Source organism: Thalassophryne amazonica, chromosome 16 (assembly GCF_902500255.1).
Source record: "Thalassophryne amazonica chromosome 16, fThaAma1.1, whole genome shotgun sequence".
NCBI classification, from domain to species: domain Eukaryota; kingdom Metazoa; phylum Chordata; class Actinopteri; order Batrachoidiformes; family Batrachoididae; genus Thalassophryne; species Thalassophryne amazonica.
This window is the reverse complement of record NC_047118.1, coordinates 74,632,276-74,651,266: the sequence shown is the minus strand read 5'-3', so window position 1 is coordinate 74,651,266 and position 18,991 is coordinate 74,632,276. Positions and strand designations below refer to the sequence as shown.

The following is an 18,991-nucleotide window of genomic DNA, read 5'->3' as shown; positions in this document are numbered from 1 at the left end:
TGAAGTGTACCTACGATACAAATTACAGACCTCTCCATTCTTTGTAGGTGGGAAAACCTGCAAAACTGACAGGGAGTCAAATACTTATTTTCCCCACTGTAACTTGAAGAGTTTTTGAATTATTGACTCTTGAAAATCAAACATGATCATTGAATGTCAAAAACAGGCCTCCAGTCTCTATGATTTGACCATGTGGGCAAGTGCTCAGCCACTTCATATTTTTTATTTTTTTGTGGAGAGCATATTGATACACCAACTTTTATGTCAAATTTTTTTTTAATCTAGCTCAAATGCCTTCATAGTGAAAAAAAAAATGCAAAGTACAGCATGATCAGTCTGATGATGAAGTGGACTTTATTGTTCAGGACGAACGAGAGCAGGTGGATTCACAGATCTGTGCATACAGATCAGCACAGTGGATCGGACCATGCACTTCTCGTTCCACCTTCTCCAGGACTCAGACGCTGCACAGCTCTGCTCCAGCGCTGACTCCTAGAACACAGCAGGGTGGAGACACACACTGGCCCAGTGGTCAGCAGCCTCCAGGGGCGGAGAACACAGGAGTCCAAAACACCGTTTTCTATTTTTTTTTTTTTTACCACTAACAGTCAGGACAGTCTGTACCAACACCATAAAAAAAAAAAAAAATACGAAAACAAGGAATTAGAGAAAAATACACATGGATATTGAAGTGGAATATCTGTACAAATTTTGGGGCTTCGGATGTACATTGGACAGGAATTGTTTTTTGGAGTGACAGAGAAAAAAGAAGACGTAGACAGACATAAAGCATGGATAAAAAGATTCTTGCAGATTTAGTTTGTCAGTATTTCTGAAACTGAATTATTCTGTCATTATGCATAATGGAGCCTGGATATCCGAACAGGGCCCGACGGGACACAATGGGTTGGGCCGGGTTTGGAAAAATAGTTTGAAATAATAATCGAGTTCAGTCCGGTCACACCAACACACAGACAGTGAGAGGCTCTACAAAATGGGTGACTGCACGTACCGTACATGTATGTAGATCTTTACCGAACAAACTTGTTTTTCATGGTGTAATTAAGTCAGTAGCTTCATTTCAAACAAGGTTAAGATGAACTAAATTATATTTTGTTGAATCAATACAACTAAATGGAGCAGACGATTCATAATGAAGCATTTAACGGCTTCGACACTTAAACGAAAGTGATCTGACATCGCATCTCTACTATGTGCAAAATAAGATCGGATTCGGCTAATACACACTTCAGATACTGATCAGTTTCTGCTTTAACAGACAAATGTGAAGGAGAGCAATTATAAATTAACAGAAATCTCCCACACGCATGTGTACCAGTTATATATATATACACAAGGGATGTCACTGTGGCGCACGTCAATAAATTCTTCTTCTTCTTGCAGTTTAATAGTAATTTCAATTTATTTTCATTTATATAGCATCAAATCACAACAGAGTTTCCTCAAAGCGCTTCACACAGGTAAGGTCTAACCTTACCAACCCCCAGAGCAACAGTGGTAAGGAAAAACTCCCTCTGAGGAAGAAACCTCAAGCAGACCAGACTCAAAGGGGTGACCCTCTGCTTGGGCCATGCTACAAACTGGCAACTAATTCACTGGTGCAATACCACCACAAATTTCCCCTAAACTCCTTTGCAAAATAGTCTGTAGAGCTAATGTCAATTTATTTACATTAAGCTGATGGACTGATGTTGTATATGCAAGAGCAAGCCATTCTTCTTTACTGCCACAGTCCTGGGTGTCACAGGCAGGCCATGATGAATGCAAAAACGCGTTACGCCTTAACTTTAGCTTAAACTGATCTAAAGGCCCTGTCACACCTTGACAATTTAGCCTGCGTACGAGGTCTGTCCGAAAAGTAACGGACCTTTTTATTTTTTTCAAAAACTATATGGATTTGATTCATGTGCGCTTGCATCAGCCAAGCTTGAACCTTCGTGCGCATGCTTGAGTTTTTTCACGCCTGTCGGTTGCATCATTCGCCTGTGGGCAGCCTTTGAGTGAGCACTGGTCCACCCCTTCGTCGGATTTTCATTGTCAGGGAAATGGCTGAGCGACTGCCGCTTTGCTCCATGAAAATTTTTTCAGAAACTGTGTGAGACAGCCAGGTGGAAACCATTCGGAAAATTCAGATGGCTTTCGGTGAAGATTCTATCGGCGTCACACAGATTAAGGACCATTACAACCGGATTAAAGACAGCCCACACCGGCGGAGGGCGCACCGCGCTCCGATCGGCCATCGACAGGCTGAAACAACCAGATCATTTCCAAAGTGAAGGCTGTGTTGATCCGGGACGTCGTCTGACTACCAGAGAAATCGCAGAAAATGTGGACATCAGCACTTTTGCGGCACATTCCACTGTTACAGGAGATTTTGTAATGAAAGACTTGCGGAGGAATTCGCGCGCCGGGATGGAGCCGCTCATGGCGCACAACAAATACCTCCGTGTTGGAAGTCTCACAGGACATGTTGTGGCATGCCCAGCTGTTACACAATTTCTCGGATACTCACTCGAATGAAAAGCCACCGAAAGCCGTCTGAATCTTCCGAATGGTTTCCAACACGGAGGTGTTTGTTGTGCGCCATGAGCGGCTCCGTCCCGATGCGCGAATTCCTCCGCACGTCTTTCATTACAAAATCTCCTGTAACAGTGGAATGTGACACAAAAGTGCTGATGTCCACATTTTCTGCGATTTCTCTGGTAGTCACACGACGTGCCGGATCAACACAGCCTTCACTTTGGAAATGATCTGGTCGTTTCAGCCTGTCGACGGCTGCTCAGAGCGTGGCGCGCCCTCAGCCAGTGTGGGCTGTCTTTAATCCGGTTGTAATGGTCCTTAATCTGTGTGACGCCGATAGAATCTTCACCGAAAGCCATCTGAATTTTCCGAATGGTTTCCACCTGGCTGTCTCTAACAGTTTCTGAAAAAAATTTCAGACGAGGGGGCTGGACCAGTGCTCACTCAAAGCCTGCCCACAGGCGAATGACGCAACCGACAGGCGTGAAAAAACTCATGCATGCGCACGAAGGTTCAAGCGTGGCTGATGCAAGCGCACATGATTCAAATCCATATAGTTTTTGAAAAAAAATAAAAAGGTCCGTTACTTTTCGGACAGACCTCGTATACCTGCCATATTAAAACGCTGGCACACGTCTAATAAATTAATGCAGCTGTCACACCTTGATGATTAACCAGCATCTGCCGAGAGAGGTGTGATCATCAGATGACCTGATTGCTCGATCAGGATGATCACGCCTGATTAATGCGCTGTTTAAACATTTAAAGCTGGCGGTGATCACCACGCCGACAGATCACACAGCACTTCATTCAGATCACACTTGATCACGGTCGACTGGCGCTTTAAAAGTTTAAATCGTCACAGCGTTTCATTATTCAGGCTTGTGATGACCTGATTAGCGGCCGATCAGGAAGCAGCCAGCGCTATAAAAGTTAAAAGCGTCACAGCCCTCCATTCATTCATTCATGGCAGCGTTTCCCACAGCCAATCCACTCATCAGCATTCTGTACACAATGAAAATGGTCCACCAAGATAAAAAAAATTAAAATAATATGTTAAATTACTCTGTTTCTGATGTGCACCACACAGTGCAGTACCAACCAGAACCACTGTGTTGAAACGGGGCTGTCAGCAGACGTTGGCTAATCGTCAAGGTGTGACAGCTGCATTAATTTATTAGGTGTACGCCAGCGTGCACCAGAGTTTTTAATACAGTCGGCATACGCGGGCTAAATTTTCAAGGTGTGACAGGGCCTTAAAGCATAGTAATCCATACTGCTTTCTGCTATTATAAGCTGTGCCTTGGGGTGACTATGCTGTGATTTGGCACAATATGAATAAATTGAGTTTAATTGAATTATTTTAATTCCAGTTGTAATGGTGGTACTTGGAAAACCAGATATTTTCTAAGGTACCTCTCATTGTAAAAAGATTCAGAACCAGTGCAGTACACAAAGTAAGTCATGTTTCTACAGTTATGTTCAGTGTTTGAACAGAGAAATAATGTCATATAACTTACATCCATCTGAGAATTACAGGCCACAAAATTATATCAGCACAAGTTAGTTATTCTGAAATCTTGAACCAATAACAAAGATGCCCTTTAACAGTAACTTTTGTCTGTGGGTCTGAATGACAGCAAGGTGTCTAATGTTTTAGACGTCGGGACGCAGCCGGCGCGGTGCGGCGGCACAGGAAAAACACCTCCGTGTTGATAACCATTTGTAAAATCCAGGCGGCTTTTGATGGCTTTCAGTGGAGTGAGTATATGAGAAATTGTTTAACAGCTGGACATGTTCCAACTTGTCCTTAAGGCTTCCAACAGAGGTGTTTTTCCTGTGGCGGTGCGTCGCGGCGGCTGCGAGCCGACGCGCGGACCCGTTCGCACGTCTTTCATTAAAAAAATCTCCTTTAACAGTGGAATATCCGGATAAAATGCTGAAACCGACTTCTTCTGAAACTTCTCTGTTCACCCACGACGTCCTGGATCAATAGAGCCTGAAATGTGGAGGTTTCAGCTTGAAACAGGCTGATGAAGCCGCCTGAGAGCGCTGCGCGACGTCTCGCACTGTGGGAAGTCCTTAAAGCGACAGTATCACCTCAAAATCTCTCATCAGCCGTTAAAATTTTCACTGAAAACCAGCTTGATTTTTCGAACCATGTCCACTTCGATGTGTCTCACAGGTTTAGAAAAAATTTTGATCAAACAAAGCGCCAGTCTCTCAGCAACTTCTCAGACAAAGGAATTCCGACGAGGGGCTGGACGACTCCTCCCACAAGGAGTGCTCACAGGCAAATGACGTCACCGACAGGCGTGGAAAAACTCACGCATGCGCACGAGGGTTCAAGCATGTCTGACGTAAAAACATATGAATGAAATCCATATAGTTTTTGAAAAAAATAAAAAGGACCTATACTTTATGGACAGACCTCGTACACACACACACACACACACACACATATATACACACACACACATATATACATATACACATATATATACACACATACACGGTAAAAGGGGTCAGTGTATATAAGCTTTTGCCTCTGCCCACGCTCTTTCGGCCACACAAAACTGTGAAATTGAGTTTTGGGGGGTAAATTCATTCAACTACATTCATCCTACTCACTGATCAGAATTCATCCAGATCGGTGGTCCCGATGAGCAGCTGCTCAGAAACCATCTGAATAATTTGTTATTTTCTGGAGCTGTGCCAGGTTAGCTGTGCACACAGTTCAAGTGCAATGCTCTGTTCACTGGACTCACAGCTGCACAGCTAAGACACGCCGACGGTTTGTCCTTCATGGCCACGGAGCCTTTTTTTGTGGGTTGAATCCAGAAGTGCTGAGTCCGTTTGTCTGTGTGGAGCACGAGGCAGTGCAGCCTGCGTGAGTGTGAGACAGTGGGAGCTCGTCTCTCCGCAAGGGTGTTTGTTTGTTTTTTTTGTTTTTTTTTTATTAAATAGGCTGAATGGGCCTCATGTATCAATGCTGCACACTTGTGGCGTAAATTTACGGCGTAAACTTGAAATAAACCAAAGTCGCCGTGACATGTATCAAGCAGTGCGCACCTGCCCATTTCCGGTGTACGCCTGACGTGATCTTGATAAATGCGGCGGGTGGAAACGATCGTAATTATAATAAACACGCCCATAAATATTTAGACTCCGCTTCAGACACACCCTCATTTTATGACATGGAAGCCAGGAAGACGGCAAAGAAAAAGAACTCCACCAATCACGACGCGTGCCAATAGCGCGCCAAAAGCAGCCGTCGTATCAATTGTTTTGTAGTATATAATCAATAAAGTGTTACAGTGGTCCCTCGTTTATCGCTGGAGTTACGTTCTAAAAAATAGCCCATAATACGCAAAACCGCGACGTTAGGCAGCGTTATTTTTTTTACAATTATTATAGACGTTTCAAAGCTGTAAAACTCCTCACTACACAGTTTATACACTTTCTCAATCAGGCATGAACATTTTCTTACTTTTCTCTCGTGTGTAAACACTCTCAAAGTTCAAACCTTAGTAGGAAAATAAGACCAAACTGTTTTCAGGCCCAAACATTTGTTTGAGAAATAGAACATTTTCCTATAAATAATTATGATGGCATTTAGAACTAACTAATTAATTTTAACGATCAACGAACGAGGTCGGACACATAAGAAATTATTAATAGTGACTCACCAGTATTTCACAGATCGGCCCTCTGCGTTGTGGCGCCGCTGTGCCTTTTCCCACTCACATCTCACTGCAGCAGGTGTTTGTTTCCGTGTGACAAACATAGTTATGAGTAGTTGTTGGCGCTCTTTTCTCTTCTGGGCGACAAGATTCTTATAAACATATACGCAGAACACAGAACACTGTAAAAAAAAAAAAAAAAAGGCATGCAAAATTGGACTAAAAACTCTGCGAGACTCCGAGGCCACGAAAGGTGAACGGCGTTATAGCGAGGGACCACTGTATTCTCTTTTCACGTCAATAATTCTTGACGTGGACATTTGCTCGCTCAATTAATAAGACACGCCTAATCTGTCAGATTTCTTTATTTTTTAAATGTATTTCTGTATTTATTTTATTGTGACAACCGAATGGAGACAACAAAACCTGGTTGCTGCACGGGCGAATTAAGGGAATGACAAAACTACAGGTGTTATTATCAATTTCATTGTCTAAAACGATCACACCACATAAAGTTAACAAGCTCAGCGCTGCTCTGGCTCCAGGCTCGAAGTCTGGAGAAAAAGGCGAGCAGCGCTTTCTTTGCAGTCAGTGCTGTGGCCACGGATCGTGCTCCATAACAATCCCGTAAAAGCGGGATTTGTATTGATTATTATGCAGTATAATCAAGAAAGTGTTATTTATGTAACATATGCATTGATTTGTATAATGGCACTGTTTATCATGTTGATCATCTTCATTTTTATGTGGATTCCAGCGCTGGTTCATTTTGGTGTATAATTTACACCACCTCTCGACCTGGAGTATATTTTCAGCGCAGCGTACGCCAACGATCACATTGATAAATGCCAAGTAGCGCAGCCGTTTTGGTGTACACCCCATATACGCTCAAATATCGCCGTACGCAACGTTGATAAATGAGGCCCAATGAGCGCAGAGCCAAGGTGTTTCTTACACTCAGATGGTGATTTTTACTGCAACTACTTCAAAATCATGTCACCATGGCACAAATAAATAAATAAAAATCATACTTGTGTAAACTTTCCAATTAATCTGCAGTTCACGTGCGTGAAGAACCAGGTGGTGTCCGTACAGATCATGAATCAACTGTGATCGTTACACCACTAAACCACGGAAATCTGTGGTTTCATGCAAATTTCGCATCCCTGAGCCAAACTTTCAGACTCCTCCTTCTCATCACCTGATGAAGGTCTTGAAGGCAGCACTCTGAGGGTTGATGCACAGCGGCACGCGTTTGCCCTGCTGGTGCTCCGTGATGAATCGATGGATCAACTCTGACGTTGGGACACACACACAAAAAAGCAAATGATTAACATCTTACCAGAAATGAAAAAAGAAAACTGGGAGACAATTATCAAAAATCAGTCATTGTCATCTGTATGCTACAAACTAGCTGTCACGCTGACTTAAACACAGCAGTCACATGACTTTGCAGCAGTATCTGACCTTTGCCCTGCCACACAGACAGCAGACTGTTCTCGTAGCTGTGGCTGAATGGCCGCTCGGCCACCGGCTCAAAATCGCGGGTGTAAACTCGGCCACTGGGAACAGAGTAGCAGCACTGACACATGCAGGTGTGGTAGCGCAGACGCCCTTCATCCAGGTACGGGTGGGACAGGGCGTCGCTACCAGAAATCCGCTTGGTCTAAACAGAGAAGCGCAGTGAGCAGCTATAAGAAGCAGATTATAAAAAAACGAGTCTGTCTGCATCCTCACCGAGTCGAAGACCAGCATCCGACAGAGCAGGTGCACTGCCTCATGTGTGGCTCCGTCAGAAAGCATGTAGAGCACCGACAGCGATGGCTGAGCAGCAGAAAAAAAAAAAAAAAAAAAATAGGGTTACTACAACTCCTGGATGTAAAGACATTGTTTGGTGTCAACAGAAAACATTTTATGCCTTATTACTGACAAGCAGTGACTGACACTTTAAGCCCCTCCTCCTCATAGCTAGTTGCTATACATAACACGTCTGTCTCCTCATTTGAAGCTTCTTCTACTTCAATATTCTAAGCTGAAGTGCAGTAGATCTAATTAAAGGTTCACAGTCTTGTTCAAGGGCACTTTCACACACCAGATGCCCTATATGACGCCATTCCAGATATAGGAGACCACGAAAACAAACAGCTACATAGTTCCCCCACCAAAATGGCAGCTTTTCCAACAACTCAACCTCTTTAATACAACAGACTAATAACACTATGTAACACAATTTTTGTTCCTGGCTTCTAAGTGTTATATTTCAACTGCTTATTTCTAAAGTCTCTGGAAAAATGACTACATTCAGCACAAACTTTGATTTTTTTTTTTTATGTTCTAGAAAGTTCTAAAAGTTTCTTGAATTTTCTAGATAATTCTGGAAACTTCTAGAAAATTCTGGACAATTCTAGCAGTTAAAGAATATTCTAGAAGACTACTTAGTAGTAGTGAAGGCGAATCGAGAATATTCTTGAAAACAGACATTTCAAAATATCATTGTCCTGATGACAGAAGCAACGTTTCTGTGGAATAACAGCTATTTTCTATTTATTTAAGGCATAACAGGTTAGGAAAACACACTGTGTACCCAGGAACAAAACAAAAATAAAAATGTGTTACATAGTGTAATCACTTTTACAGCCACCTGGTTTAAGTCAGGAAAGGAACATTTCCAAGTTGTGCTGCAATTAATGATTAGTTTTATAATTGATTAATAAAGCAGTTATTTTCTCAATCAATTAGTTGTTAGAGCTATAAAATAACAAAAATGTTGAAAAAAGTCATTTTGCAGCTACTAGGGCAGCTACGACCACTACCTTTGCACCCCCCCCAGGACTAAACCAAACCAACTTTTTTAGGTTCCTTAGATGACCCCAAAACACAATCAGAATGTTCCCAAAAAATAAAAACTGGCCTCAAGCCAGTTAGCCAAGTTGGCGTCCAAGATGGTTGCCAAAATGGGGTTTTTCACTAAAACACCTTTCAATCAATTCAATTTCAATCAATTTTTTTTTTATATAGCGCCAAATCACAACAAACAGTTGCCCCAAGGCGCTTTATTGTAAGGCAAGGCCATACAATAATTATGTAAAACCCCAACGGTCAAAACGACCCCCTGTGAGCAAGCACTTGGCTACAGTGGGAAGGAAAAACTCCCTTTTAACAGGAAGAAACCTCCAGCAGAACCAGGCTCAGGGAGGGGCAGTCTTCTGCTGGGACTGGTTGGGGCTGAGGGAGAGAACCAGGAAAGAGACATGCTGTGGAGGGGAGCAGAGATCGATCACTAATGATTAAATGCAGAGTGGTGCATACAGAGCAAAAGAGAAAGAAACAGTGCATCATGGGAACCCCCCAGCAGTCTACGTCTATAGCAGCATAACTAAGGGATGGTTCAGGGTCACCTGATCCAGCCCTAACTATAAGCTTTAGCAAAAAGGAAAGTTTTAAGCCTAATCTTAAAAGTAGAGAGGGTGTCTGTCTCCCTGATCTGAATTGGGAGCTGGTTCCACAGCAGAGGAGCCTGAAAGCTGAAGGCTCTGCCTCCCATTCTACTCTTACAAACCCTAGGAACTACAAGTAAGCCTGCAGTCTGAGAGCGAAGCGCTCTATTGGGGTGATATGGTACTACGAGGTCCCTAAGATAAGATGGGACCTGATTATTCAAAACCTTATAAGTAAGAAGAAGAATTTTAAATTCTATTCTAGAATTAACAGGAAGCCAATGAAGAGAGGCCAATATGGGTGAGATATGCTCTCTCCTTCTAGTCCCCGTCAGTACTCTAGCTGCAGCATTTTGAATTAACTGAAGGCTTTTTAAGGAACTTTTAGGACAACCTGATAATAATGAATTACAATAGTCCAGCCTAGAGGAAATAAATGCATGAATTAGTTTTTCAGCATCACTCTGAGACAAGACCTTTCTGATTTTAGAGATATTGCGTAAATGCAAAAAAGCAGTCCTATATATTTGTTTAATATGCGCTTTGAATGACATATCCTGATCAAAAATGACTCCAAGATTTCTCACAGTATTACTAGAGGTCAGGGTAATGTCATCCAGAGTAAGGATCTGGTTAGACACCATGTTTCTAAGATTTGTGGGGCCAAGTACAATAACTTCAGTTTTATCTGAGTTTAAAAGCAGGAAATTAGAGGTCATCCATGTCTTTATGTCTGTAAGACAATCCTGCAGTTTAGCTAATTGATGTGTGTCCTCTGGCTTCATGGATAGATAAAGCTGGGTATCATCTGCGTAACAATGAAAATTTAAGCAATACTGTCTAATAATACTGCCTAAGGGAAGCATGTATAAAGTGAATAAAATTGGTCCTAGCACAGAACCTTGTGGAACTCCATAATTAACTTTAGTCTGTGAAGAAGATTCCCCATTTACATGAACAAATTGTAATCTATTAGACAAATATGATTCAAACCACCGCAGCGCAGTGCCTTTAATACCTATGGCATGCTCTAATCTCTGTAATAAAATTTTAATGGTCAACAGTATCAAAAGCAGCACTGAGGTCTAACAGAACAAGCACAGAGATGAGTCCACTGTCCGAGGCCATAAGAAGATCATTTGTAACCTTCACTAATGCTGTTTCTGTACTATGATGAATTCTAAAACCTGACTGAAACTCTTCAAATAGACCATTCCTCTGCAGATGATCAGTTAGCTGTTTTACCTTTAAACATATAAACAACAAATATCACAGAGATTCAATGGGAAGACCATTGCAGGTCACAGCAAACTCATTTGTGCCTAAACTAAATTCATTCATGGGTTTAAGATTCAAAATGGCGGCCAAAATGGACACCAATAGACCCTTATTAAAATACATACTAAGAAGTTGTTTATATGTTGTTTAAAGGTGTTTTAGTGGGGGGAAAAAAAAAATCCTATTTTGGTGGCCATCTTGGACGCCAACTTGGGTAACTGGCATGAGGTCACTTTTTATTTTTGGGAACATTCTGACTCTGTTTTGGGGTCATCTAAGGACCCTAAAAAGTTGGTTTGGTTTAGTCCTGGGGCTGGGTGCAAAGGTAGTGGTCGTAGCTCCCCTAGTAAGATGATGCCTTCAAATGTCTTGTTTTGTCCGCAGCACAGTAGACATTTAGCTTACTCCTAGAAGTAAAATAAACCAGAAACTACTGATTTTAAAAACTACAATTACAGAATTTGGGATAAAAAAGGATTAATCAACTAAAACACACACACACACACACACACACACACACACACACACACACACACACACACACACAACTATTTGGTGCATCTTTTTTTGTATCTCAATGAGTTTCCAAAAAGTGTGACACTTTGGTTTCTGTTTGGTGAAAAATAAATTCAGCTATTCTCAAAGTCAAGGTCAAATATGTGTTTCTGGTAGCAGAGATTTGAACTGTGCAGTGGACTGGTTTTCTAGAAACTGTTGTGTCAGTGTGACGAACCGGTTTGTGAGGTCCCCTGAGGATGTGGGCTCTGGCCCCTTCACAAGCCGATGCCAAAGCCGACAGTGGAGGAGTCCCGAGCAAGTCTGTGATTAAATCCAGCTGGACACAGGACATAACAGCAGACAGAGACAGTGTTAAAGACATGCTGGTCTACATTTTTCTGGAAGTCTAGTCTGTCGGAGGTTAGCTCACCTGCTGAATGGGACTCTGGGCTTGGAACAGGATCCGTCGACCCAGCAGTTCCGCAAAGATGCAGCCTACTGACCACACGTCGATAGCTGAGCCGTAGTGCCGACAACCCATCAGCACCTCTGGTGCTCTGTAGTACTGGGTCACCACCTCCTGGGTCATGTGACGTGACGGGTCAGGCTCCTCCACCCGGGCCAACCCAAAATCACAAATCTTTCCAGAGAAGAGTCAAAACAAACCAAAGCAGCCTTTTAAGACCAGATGCTGCTTACAAGTCTACAGTGATTCAGCCCAACATGAAGTCAATGTCTTAAGTTACAAAGAAAGGATTTCAGCACATGGCGTTTGATATAACCACTAGGGGCAGTGTGCAGCACCTACTGACCAGCTCCTGGTCTGCAAATACTGCAATGTCAAGGCCAGTGGCCTGAACATGAATCCAATTTGCACGTCGTGCTGGTTTCACAAGAGCTAAGTGCTCAGAGGAAACAGACACTGGCAGAATGTGCAAACTCCTCAGCCACACACTGAGCTCTAGTGAGGAATCAAACCCAACTCCTCCTCGCTGTGATGAAAACGCTGTTTAACTAGTACCACTTTACTTCATCCAGTGGGGTCACGAGTTCATTTTATGAAATACTGATGCCCATCATGCCAATAGATGCCATTTTTTTGGGAGATCTGAGTAAATGGACACAGCAAGGAAGTTAAAAAAAAAAAAAAAAAAAAAGATGTCTGAACTTCACAAACAATAAAACGGTACCACAGCTTTACAAATTTTCCGGAACATTAAACTAATTTGCAAAAAATCAAAAAGAATGCTCACATATGATTCAAATCACAGTCTCAAATTCAGTGATTCAGAGGGCTCTGAAAGCACAATATCCCCTGCTGGTAAATGCTGCTTTGGTACCAGTGCTTGCTACGTTCTGATAACATTGATAACAAGGAACTGTACCAAGTTTCCCTAAATTCCTCCTAAAAATGTGAGGAGTTGATTTCAGAATGCAGACACCCAAACATGAAACTGACAGAGTCTAGCATTGTTAATTAATGGCCATAACTCTGGTAAAATGACCACAACTCCAACGATATGAACATATACATTTTTACCAACATATAACAACGACTTACACCAAGTTTCAAAAATTCCTCCTAAAAGTGTGAGGGGAGTTGATTTCAAAATGAATATACCCACTTTGGGATGGACAGACGGACAGAAATCATCACAATATAATCCCCGTTTGGGCCTTTGGCCAGTGGGGGATAGAAAGTTAATAAAATGTATATTAAAGTAACTTCCAAGAATGAAGTCCACATCCTCCATAGTTCCCTTCAACTTTGTACAAAGAACTATTAAACACATTAAAAATACAAGTTTCTACACATACAAACATGTATATTTGTGTTACCTTCAGCAGACAGTTACTGTTGACCAGCAGATTTCCAGGTTTGATATCCCTGTGCAGGATCCCTGCAGAGTGAAGGTACTTCAAACCTGAAGTGGAAAAGCAGCATTTCAATCACACGTCTGACTGCAGACACAAGCTACCGAGAAGTGACATAAAACCCGAGGGCAGACAGCGAGGACATTCCTCCGCCACGGCCCAATGGCATTTCCTGTGTGGCCATTTGCCTGCAAAACGACTCAGAGCCACAGAGTTTTATGTTAATTCCTATATCTTACATAGGGCTCTGTGCTCAGAGAAATGTCCAATAGTATTGGGTGGGTGGGCAAGTTAGTACTGATGAGATTTTGATCCAAGGACTTTGTGTGGGTGCACACAAATGATTACAGTCTCATCAAACTGTGACACACACAATAAAATTAACTTTCAAAATACACTAATAACTGGGGGGGGGGGGGTATAAAAGCAGTCCATATTTAGTGGTGCCTTCATTTTGAAATAACTGTCAGCATTAAGAAAGTAAAGACCTATTGTGAAGTAATTCCAGAAACTGGTGAGTTTGCACAAATGAATAAGAAACATTATGTACTTTCTCTCCAGGGTCAACAACTTATTTTCAAACATTAACATTTTCAGTGTTTTCCAAGAATCCAGTAAATCATTTTGTATCATCATGCTAATAAAATTAACATATACAAACATGGAGATAAAAAACTAAAAAGTGATTAGTCTATGGTGGTCTGCTAACGCTCACCTCGGAGAATTTGATACAGGAAGACCTTGATGTGGTCGGTGGTGAGAGGCTGCGGAGAAACGATGACTTTATGGAGGTCACTCTGCATCAGCTCTGTTATCACATAGCTGCAATGAGGTTCACTGTCAAGGAAACACTCAGAGACGACCCAGCCTAACGTAACCAGACAAAAGCCAGTGCTGCTGACCGAACAGCCCCCCCTAAAAATTGGTCCGCCCTGTCTTCACTGCGCATGCGTCATTTCAGAGCGCCAGCAGTGATTCTCTGATTATTGCCTCGTTTCTGCCTAAAACTGCACTCCAGTCATCATCTATCTCAGGGACAGATATCTGAAGCTTTTGTACAACAATCATTTACACATAAATTCAACATTATTTCATAATAAAAGACGGGGGAGCGATGAGAGCGCCACAGCAGCACGTCTGAGTCTGACTCTCTGCACCCAAAGTGATCAAAGGGAATAATGTGATTATTAACCATCAGATGACAAAGGAAAACCTCTTAAATCGTTCTAAAATCATTTTTAAGCAGAAACAAGGCAGTTTTAAGCAGAAACGAAGCGATAATCAGTAAATTGCTGCTGACGCTACGAAATGACAAGTGCATTGAAGGCAAGGTGGACCGATTTTTAAGGGGGACCGTTTGGTCGGCAACACCGGGTCACAGAAAGCTGGGATACAGAAAGGAAGTTTAACATACTTTGAATCTATCTCTGAGGCGATTTACCTTGAGATGGAAATTGAGTTTTTGCTTCCATAACAGTCTATTTAAATTGGTTTAATCAAGTCAGAGTAGGTTTACTGAGAGAACTACACACACAAAAGGCAGCGTTAATGAAGCCCCAAAACTGGGATTCATCATCACACACACACCAACACTTCACTTTAACACTGCAAACTGGCAGAATGAACTTTGAATTGATTTCATTTTAGGTGCAATCCTGTGCCCAAACAAGGAGATGCAAGCAGCTGAAAACAAAATATAACAATATAGCTCAAAAGGGTAAGACCATTAGGCTGTGCCTCAGTTTAATCATATTTGGCATAGAAAAACAATTGAGGCTGCCCAACTTTCATGTACTTGCGCCTTTTGCGTAAAACTTTGTGTGACACTACAACACATTCTGGGCAAAAGGTCGGCATGCCCCGCTATATGTGATCATGTCACTCTACAGGTTTGTTTATCTGGTGTGTTTAAAGTGATTTACTGATGTTAATGGTCCCCAGGCTTTCTTCTGTGAAGCTACAGAATGTACATCTCATACAAGCAAACGGAAAGCCTGGATGTTTAACCGTGGATGTCAAATGTCTGTTTCTCCATTTTTGTTTTTCCACACTCATGATAACACTCACAAGATCCTCATGTCTGTCCTCTGCCTGTTCTACAAATGCTAATAACTGTCTTGTTTTCATTATATACATGTCTTTTCCTAGATAGAATTTCCTGCAGTTGTTTGCTGGTTAATTTTGATTCTGGCTGGTCCGCCGCCTCACCCTCAGCTCATGGAGGAGGCAGCGGACGAGTCAGTATGTTGACTAGTTGCCCAAATGAGATGCATATTTTTACCAACAAGGCGTAAGTACATAAAGCTCAGGCAACATCTGTTCAGTGGCAATTTTAGTGTGAGTAGCCAACCCTAACATCCCCAATATAATGCTGTTTTCATACACATTCTACTATTTCAATATTTAAATAGGACTATTTAAATTAATATCTGACATCTACTCAGCCAACAGAAACAAGGCATACCATATTCAGCAGCAAGACAACTACTCAGTGCTGCAACGATTATGCCAAAAACTAGGTTAAAACATAGGCAACTGAGAAAAATTCTGAGATTACTGAATAAAAGCTGCTCTTGACCAGGTTAGCTTCACAGACTGTCACTATAGTAACCAACTCTGAGCTCGATTTTTCCCCTTGAGTTACCCCTCTTTCTCAGGTTTAATTAACCCCCTTTCTCAAACAAAAGCTCAAAAGTTTCTCCTCATTTTAGGGTTAACAAACTCAGAGTTTTCACTAAATCTGCTTTCTGAAAATCAACAAATCAACTAAGAGAAGCTGCCCTGAAACAGCCAGACAAAAGCCAGGTCACTGAGCCAGAAATATACAGACAAGCCGCCCTGAAACCACTCAACAAAACAAAGCAGGTCTCAAAGTTGTAAATAAGCAGTCAAGAGACATTCTGTCCAATCTGTAGTTGTTGTGGTCTTAAGAACAGGACAAGATTTTGTCCAACAACATGTTCACATTACCGGGAAACATTGATCCGTAACTCTAGATAATTCATGAACTATTCTTCAGGGTGAAGCCAAATTACAACTTGCTCCGGCTTCCCAAACGTGATTTTTTTCTCTCTTCTTTTTTCCATTTTATGACCACGAGAACGAAAGACCGGATTAAACAGGTTTTATACTACCAACATGTTATAAAAGGCTTCAAACAGTTATTTAAAAAACCCACTAGCTCATTTTGAACAAATTTAAAAATTGCTCTGAAACAGTACAACGTATAAATTAGACAGTCAAACATTTTAATTACTCTATTTGAAACATTTTTTAACAATGCACAAGTAGCTGACTGTTCCAGTGGTTTAGCAGATGGATCATATGCATCAATAGGTGTGTTTACAATATTTCACTTAAAAGGCGTACCACCACCACCTTTGGGTTTTTTAAGATTTAAACCACAAAAAGAATTTTCTCTGGCATCGCTATAATTTAGTTCCTTAGTATTTAAAAAAGGATTCATAATATACTACCAATCTGATCAACATTTGCACGATCTGGAAACCATTTAGAATTTATGCCCCTGAAGAGACATTCAAGCAATCAGATCATGTGGGGCTTCCCTTGACGTGCAATGGGGATGCTGGGAAGCACATGGCGACAGCCAATTGGAGTAAAGAAAGGAAGCATGACGTAGGCTTGCTCCTCACTCAAACAAAATAAGTGAAGATGGCTGAAAACACTCCAAAACAGCTTATTTCTCTATAAATCTAAAATGTTTCTCATATATTTTGTAAAAGTTAGAAAGAAATAAATAAGTAAGAAGACAAAGACTTCTAAATAAAAAAAATCCAATTTTTGAAAGCAGGTAACACCTCTGAAGTGATTTACAAGATATCTTACAGATGTTGGAGCGCAGACCCCGAGAACGTGTATCATGCAAGTGCATCAGGTCAAAGGTAATCTCAAAACCTCCTGTAGACGCCGTTAGAAGGAAAAGAAAATATTTGCTATGGAATTCCCTCTTGGTAAATATGTTCTCTTCATTAACATGAGCTGTAATTTTGCAACGCATTACAAAAATAAACCAACATTGTAATGTTTTGATTTTAGTAGAAACTAAATTTTGTCAGTTTTGTAAAATATGAAAGGCCGTACAGGTTTAATCATGCCCCAGTGTAATCATTCATTAACACACTGTTCACTCAGCAGATAGCTTAAAAACAGTTTCAAAGGCTTAAAAGCAAGTACCTGATGTACCGTCACATGCACATCCTGTACAAATTTTATCTGTGATCAATAAAGAATTTTATTTTCTTCTCGTTCCACGCAGAGTAGCTGGACTTTGCACTGTGATCTTATTTCCACAGAACCTCCTCTGTGACCCTTCCTGAGATTTCTTATTAATTCCAACTTAAAATTTACTTATCTTTTTCATTCTTACATGATGAGGATCTAAAAGGCTGCTTTTTTCGTCTTTTTGTTTGTTTTATTTAAGGCTGCCACAACTAGTCAACTACTCACGACAACGTCGACTAATGAAACCGTCGACAACTAATTTAGTAGTCAATGAGTTGTTTGTTTTATTTAAGTTTTGTTTTTTCTCTCAATTCATAGTTTTAGGCAGCGAGCCGTCCTGCCGTCATTTGAATGTTCAAACTTGGATAAGACGGCCAATTAAAACAGTGGCTGTTTTGTTCAAATCTGTCTAAAATGCGCAGTTTACCGGAGGAGCTGTTGGGGGGTGTGTGTGTGCGTGCGCTGCAGACTGCAAACTGACGCACGAGACATTACATTCTGCCGAGAACCATCAGTGCATGTGACAGCGAGCGCGGAGCAGAGAGGATTTTAACCCGAGTGAACATGTAAAAAAAAAACAAAAACAAAAAAAAACGTGAAACTGCCTTTACTTTTCTCTGCTCTTTCTCTACCAGTGTTTTTCTGATGGCACCGTCCTGTTCACACCATGTGCGCGTCGTATACTGAATTTATGAGATCATGAGATGAAATAAATGGTCAAATATCCTTCAAACATTCTTAAAAAATGAGAATATATACACTCAACACTTTTGGTTTTGCTCACATTTTGTATGAGATGAACTCAAAGATCTAAAACTTTTTCCACATACACAATATCACCATTTCCCTCAAATATTGTTCACAAACCAGTGTAATTTGTGATAGTGAGCACTTCTCCTTTGCTGAGATAATCCATCCCACCTCAAAGGTGTGCCATATCAAGATGCTGATTAGACACCATGATTAGTGCACAGGTGTGCCTTAGACTGCCCACAATAAAAGGCCACTCTGAAAGGTGCAGTTTTATTTTATTGGGGGGATACCAGTCAGTATCTGGTGTGACCACCATTTACCTCATGCAGTGCAACACATCTCCTTCACATAGAGTTGATCAGGTTGTCAATTGTGGCCTGTGGAATGTTGGTCCACTCCTCTTCAATGGCTGTGCGAAGTTGCTGGATATTGGCAGGAACTGGTACACGCTGTCGTATACGCCGGTCCAGAGCATCCCAAACATGCTCAATGGGTGACATGTCCGGTGAGTATGCCGGCCATGCAAGAACTGGGACATTTTCAGCTTCCAAGAATTGTGTACAGATCCTTGCAACATGGGGCCGTGCATTATCCTGCTGCAAGATGAGGTGATGTTCTTGGATGTATGGCACAACAATGGGCCTCAGGATCTCGTCATGGTATCTCCGTGCATTCAAAATACCA

General features: G+C 41.5%; 1 protein-coding gene across 1 annotated transcript in view; it reads right to left on the bottom strand.

Annotated features, from left to right (window-relative positions):
• Positions 1-18,991, bottom strand: part of nlk1 (nemo-like kinase, type 1) — a 28,900-nt gene that overhangs the window by 4,095 nt on the left and 5,814 nt on the right. Inside the window, exons 4-10 of the mRNA XM_034189961.1 lie at positions 14,028-14,134; positions 13,277-13,362; positions 11,868-12,077; positions 11,673-11,774; positions 7,962-8,048; positions 7,692-7,890; positions 7,426-7,519 (exon numbers count right to left, since the gene is read on the bottom strand). Coding sequence (XP_034045852.1) covers positions 7,426-7,519; positions 7,692-7,890; positions 7,962-8,048; positions 11,673-11,774; positions 11,868-12,077; positions 13,277-13,362; positions 14,028-14,134 — 885 coding nt within the window. The remainder of the gene's footprint in view (positions 1-7,425; positions 7,520-7,691; positions 7,891-7,961; positions 8,049-11,672; positions 11,775-11,867; positions 12,078-13,276; positions 13,363-14,027; positions 14,135-18,991) is intronic.